Source organism: Urtica dioica, chromosome 9 (assembly GCF_054948205.1).
Source record: "Urtica dioica subsp. dioica isolate 48M chromosome 9, U.dioica_male_clone48M_v1_H2, whole genome shotgun sequence".
Taxonomy (NCBI): domain Eukaryota; kingdom Viridiplantae; phylum Streptophyta; class Magnoliopsida; order Rosales; family Urticaceae; genus Urtica; species Urtica dioica.
In genome coordinates this window covers 6320441-6326472 of record NC_142764.1, presented here as the reverse complement: position 1 = coordinate 6326472, position 6032 = coordinate 6320441, and the positions used below count along the sequence as shown (strand labels likewise).

The 6032-nt window shown below is 35.1% G+C and overlaps 1 protein-coding gene across 1 annotated transcript; it reads right to left on the bottom strand.

Annotated features, from left to right (window-relative positions):
• Positions 1 to 1986: 1986 nt before the first annotated feature.
• LOC149384711 (GDSL-like Lipase/Acylhydrolase superfamily protein) lies at positions 1987 to 4124 on the bottom strand. Its single transcript, XM_089625244.1, has 5 exons — positions 3810 to 4124; positions 3111 to 3241; positions 2767 to 3000; positions 2432 to 2687; positions 1987 to 2352 (listed from the first exon to the last, which is right to left on the bottom strand). Exons 1-5 carry the CDS (start codon positions 4045 to 4047, stop codon positions 2159 to 2161), a joined length of 1053 nt encoding a protein of 350 aa, XP_089481370.1. The 5' UTR covers positions 4048 to 4124; the 3' UTR covers positions 1987 to 2158.
• Between the last annotated feature and the right edge of the window lie 1908 nt (positions 4125 to 6032).

Below are 6032 nucleotides of genomic sequence, written 5' to 3'. Positions count from 1 at the left end.
CTTCAGAAGGTATGACTTTTTTTTTATTATTTCTTTTTATAGCTTTGTCTTGTATACAGTTTAAACTAAATCATTATATTCAACTTGATATGTCACAGGAAAGTATTATCTGGTTGACGCTGGTTATCCTAATTTGCCTGGATATCTTGGTCCGTATAAAGGTCAAACATATCATCTGGAGCATTTTCGTGCAAGAACTCAACCTACTACAAGCAAAGAAATCTTCAATCGTGCACATTCTTCTCTGAGAAGCGTCATCGAGCGGAGCTTTGGAGTGTGGAAAAAAAGATGGAGAATCCTGAATGTCATGCCGAGTTATCCATTCAAAAATCAAGTAAAAATAGTTATCGCAACTATGGCACTGCATAACTATATTCGAATGCATGCAAGACAAGAGATGGATTTTGAAATATTCGACGAGAGAGAGGGCGATGGCGAGGGGGATGAAAACAACACAACTGAAGATCAAGATGAAGATTGTCAGACTTCTTCGAGTAGTATGGACAAGTTAAGAGATGAGATTGCTGCAAATTTAGTAGAAACGATAAATTTGTAGTTTACATTTTTGTCAATAATTAAAAAACTTTATATTAAAAATAAAATAAATTTGTTTCGTCCATATTTTTCTAGTTTGTAATTATAATTCATATATATGCATATAAATAAGTATATAAATAATTATTATTTAATTTATAAGACCATGTCTATTTTAGTCTTTTGACCATAATATATTTATTTTACCAAACGCTAAATCCGCTTTTGTTACCAACAACAACTGTTTTATAAACAGTTTACCAAACACTTGTCAGTTTAAAAAAAAAAACAGTTTTTTTTTTAAAACAGAAACTAAAAGCACTTTTTAAAAAAACAAAGCTGTGTCAAACGGTGCCATTATCTGTGTAGACTTGAATAAACTAAATGATGCTTCGAATAAACCTGTATTGACATTGGTATCTCTATTCCGGAGAATGTGCCATTTTTTTTGGTGTTAGGATGTGTTTGGAACCTGAATTTTGCGATCAATAAAAATGAAAATTTGGAGGAAACTGTAATCGTTTGTATATATTTAGTGTATAAAATGTAATCGTTTATTTCCCCTGAATGTTTGCTTATTATTGCTCATAATTATGATTTTTTTAATGGAATATAATTCTGATTGTTCTTTTTATATGGTTTTTCTGATGCAATTCCATATTAAGTTGACATCTTTCAAGATTAGAATTAATTATGGATCAATGGAACAAAGTTTTGAGGTATGTATCAACCAAAAAGTTGGTGCCAAAGAAATGCAATGAAAATCTATGATATTTTAAATTTTTTATAGTTAATTAAGTCTAAATTTCTAAAAACGATTAAAACACGACTAAATTAACCATTTAACACGATTATTGAATGGGTTAATTTAAACGGATATGGATCTGTAAAAAAATAAATGGTTGGATTTGGGTTCATATTTCAAACACGATTAATAAATGGTCGGATTTGATTCTAACAATTTTTTTCGAAAACACGATAAACACGACACGGTTACGACACGAACACGAAATTGCCACCCCTATATGTGACTACTGTCGCATTAATAGAAGGTTCCGGCATGTCCTGAGCGAGTGTAGGGCATCGCATACCTTCTTCTCTGTTTTCTGCCAAATTTGCCTCGTTAGGCACGTCAGCCACAGACAAGCTATACATCACCCATGTTATGCAACGCGAACTCGGTTGAACGATCTTGTATCCTGAGTATTAGGTGCGACATATCGCACCTAATACGCTTCCCGCCAACTCAAAAAGTATCATGTGTAGTGTAACAAATAGTATACAAATAAAGCAATTTTTTCATGTGATATTCATATCATCTACTGATCTGATGTTTAATAATGGTGGTCATAATGTACTATTCCTGTATTTTCTTTTGCACATAAAGATTCAATTTTTATATTTGTTGAGCAATATGCATCTCAGCTCAAGGTGTGTAGTAACAAGGAGAAGTATACAAATAAAGCAATACTTTCATGCCATCAACTACAATATCATCATTGCATTTCACAACAAACAAGCTCAAACCAAGTGCGTAGTAATAATAATAAAAAACTGTTGAACCATCATTACAAATGGAATTACATAACAAGACAGAGACATAAAAAGAAAAGTAGAGAAGGGATCAGATGAGAGAGAGGCCTTGGGCGAGCAAATCCTCGGCGACAATCTCGTTGGCTCGGTCGCTTGGGTGGACGGCGTCGAAGAAGGCGTACTCAGAGGCGTTGGAGCAGGTGCCGATGGAGTGCGGGTTGCAGAGCACGGAGGTGAGCTCCACGGTGCCTGTCCCGCAGCACCCTCTTCTCACTTCCTTGAACCCTACGCAACACAACACAGCAGATATGTCATATGAGCGATTCTGTATCTGATGATATAGTGAAAGATGAAAGTGGGTTACCGTATTTGGCGGGGGTTTTGACGATGTTGAGGATGGAAGTGAAGATGTCGAAGATGACGATGCGCAGGTCCGGGTACTGCTTGCGCAGCGAGGCGGCGGCGTTGTTCATCTTCTTGTTGAACATCTGAGCGTCGGAGTTGATCCTCGCAACGCAGCCGGCCTCGTGGTACCCGAACAGCGTTATCACCGCCGGCAGACACCCCAGCGGCGGCAGTGACGTCACCCCTATCTTCCGAGCTCCATTTCCGTACAGACTCTATCTCATGAAAACAGCAAACCCATTATCGTCTTGAAGGTGGTCATTCAGGGGATGAGTTCATAATTGATGACCAGACCTTGATGAAGGTGGTGAACGATGCAATGAGCATAGTTGAGTATTGGTCAACGGTGTACGCTTTGTTCACCAGAGGGTTGATGTAGTAATTCTGGACAAAGTCGCCACTTCCAGCCCCAACGATGTACAGAGCTTCCTTGACAATGAAATCTGCTTTCTTTTGGCCCGCCACTTTCGCTAGCTTTCCCTTGTACTCCTTGAACAGCTCTATCTGGTTCGGCAATGTGATTGCATGCTATACATATACACCATATATTATTCAACCACAAAACCCAACTCATAAACATATCTATCTAATAAATATTAAGTGGTTGACATGCACGTCATGTTCATGGATGTACGTACATTTAGGGCAGAAGCACTGTCGTCGTAACCAGCTGCGGCGGAAGCAAAGTTGGCTCCGATAAGAAGGTTTTTTCCGGTCGCCTCCGGACTAAGATACGGCAACGGGTAGGTCTTGAAACCTAGAGTATCAGCTGCAATATACAAACATATATTTTAAAGAAAATATAGATTTATTAGTCCTATCAATAACTAATTTAAAATGATAAAAAGGTAATAATAAGTCTAATGATCGATACAAATTTCTTAAAATAAAATATTTATTAGTCCCCTCTTTATGGAAGTCGTTAAATTTAGGTTTTAAATCTCAACTAAATCCACACATTTAAGTGTTTAAAATTCAAATTATGAATTAATTACGCATTATTACGACTTAAAATGCAGAATAAATTTTAATATTTTAGAATAATTTTTTTTAACAAATATTATCAAATTTACATATATATATATATATATATTTTTTGAAGAGAGAAATCCCAAATCATACTAAAGTTTTTAGAGATCTGAATTTAGGGTTCTGAAAAGGGAAAAAAAATACACCACTAGCTAGTAATAACACAAGTACATATACATTTGTTTTTAGATCTGACGTAGTAGAGAGACAAGATGAGATAGTTCAGTTGATAAAAAAACACTTCACCTCCAAAACGAGGAGATGGAGGAGGTAAAAAAAAAAAGAAGAATAAATGTGATCGTACTTACCAGTGTAGTCGGTGGCGATTTTACCGTTGGAGAACCTTCCGGTGGCTTGGTGGTTGATGAAATCCCTTCCATAAGGAGGGTAATTGGCCTTAAATAGAGTGTGGATATAGTTGTTGTTCCCAACATCAACGGCCGAGTCCCCGAAGCTTATCACCGCCGGCACTATTGTGTCTTGCGCCTCACTCAACAACGCCAACACTGAAACGGCCAACACCAAAACAAACCCTTGTCCTCTCATCTTCTTTTTCTTCGATGATAACTCAAACTTCTATGTATGTATTTTGACAAGGATAGAGAGAGTGAGATATATATACATATATTGTATATATTAGCTAGTGAGAGAGTGTGTGTGATATGAAGCGGCTATTGAAGTAGGGGAAGGTGGGGGTTGTGTGGAGACATTAAATGACTTTTGTCTTCAATTTAATTTGTGTCTCTCTTCTCTACTTGCATTTATTCATCCAAACGAACTTCCCTTCTTCTTCCATGTAATACATACGTTTATATATATTATGTCTGTATTTGTATATGATATTTTAGTGGAACCATAATTAATTGTATAAGTGTGTGTTGTAAATCTGGCTCATTCAATATGAAGTTGGCTCGGTAGTTGAGAGTACTCGAGAGATGATATATGATATAATAGCTGTCGCTGTGAGAGAGTGAGTTTGAAGTCTAAAGGAGGGGAAAAAAAATGTTTGCATTGCATGTGATGGGATTTATTTTGGTGGTTGGACATCACACTGCTGTGCTGAGCAAAGCGTGTCAACGAAAACAAATTTCACCGAATCAATTCAAGGGCTTTGAAATTCTTTTGAAATATTACCGGTTTTATATATAGTTTTGTTTTGAATACTTTTTCTTTTGATGACTGTAGAAATAGAGACTTTGACTAAAGGATCGAATGCGAGCCCCTACACATAAGATAACAAATTTTGGCCATTATATATTAGCTAGAAAACTTGCTGAGTAATAATGAAAACCTTTGTTAGTACAGGCTAATGATATTAAGCTCGTGTCGTGACTACTTGTTTACAGCAGTTTAATATGATGTTAACGTTATTGAGATACCAAATCAGTTCTAATTAATTATTTAGCTAGTTAGTTAAATCTGAGATACTTAATCAATTATTTATAATCTACGTGTTTTTGTTAAACGTAACTATTTATTTTGTTTTTTCTATTTTAAAATGAGTAAAACGTGAATTTGTTTATTTTATTGGATGAACACTAAGGGAGATGCCAAAATGAGACGATAACTTGGGTTATCAATTCGCAGGATAAGTAGTTAGTATATTCTAGCTAATTACTTATATGATATTAAGGGTGAGAGTGATTACGAACTGATCTCTTGTCAATTTTGGTTGATTCTGATAAATTGAGATAGTAATCTAACTACTGTCAACAAGTTCTGGGTACGGTTGGCATAGAATGTGCCTTTTTCTTTAAGTTGATGGAAGAAAAATAAATTCATACTGTCAAGTATTTGACATCATAATATCATTAAATTAAACAAATATATAAGTTTATACTACATGTATGATTATTAGTTCAAGACTTTCCTAGAGACAGGCCCTATGACCCACTGTCGAGTTCAAAAGACTAAAATTGCAAAGCAAACTAAATTTTGGCTCAAAGTATGGGAAAAAGATGATCATATGAAGCAATAATGTCATTAGACAATTAATACATTATACACAGAGAGTTGTCATGTCGGCAAGTTTTCGAAAGATACAGTAGAAATTAGGGTTTAGATTCAGATAGTATTAATGGAGATATGATACACACCCGCGATTGTTTCTAGAGCATTATTTAAGTTGTCCCACAAATTACTTTCTTCAGATGATTTTTTTTTATTGTTCTGATTAAAGTAAACTCGTTGCAAACTTCCCTTATATATATTTATATATATATATATATATATATATATATATATGTGTGTGTGTGTGTGTGTGTGTGTGTGTGTATTAAGAACAAACAAAAAATTGGTTATGCTGATTGAAGCAATTTTCTTACTTCTCAAAGAGGTAATTAACTTTCTTTCCGAGAGAACGACCAAACGATATACACATATGCGAAGATTACGCATCGTATTTTTGATCGAAAAGTCAATCTGATTTATTTTGTACCTTTCGCTCAATGAGAAAATAAGTCAGATTCTACTTCTACATGATCAAACCTATGACATTTAAGGAACGATGGAAATGAAATCAAAAAAGAAAA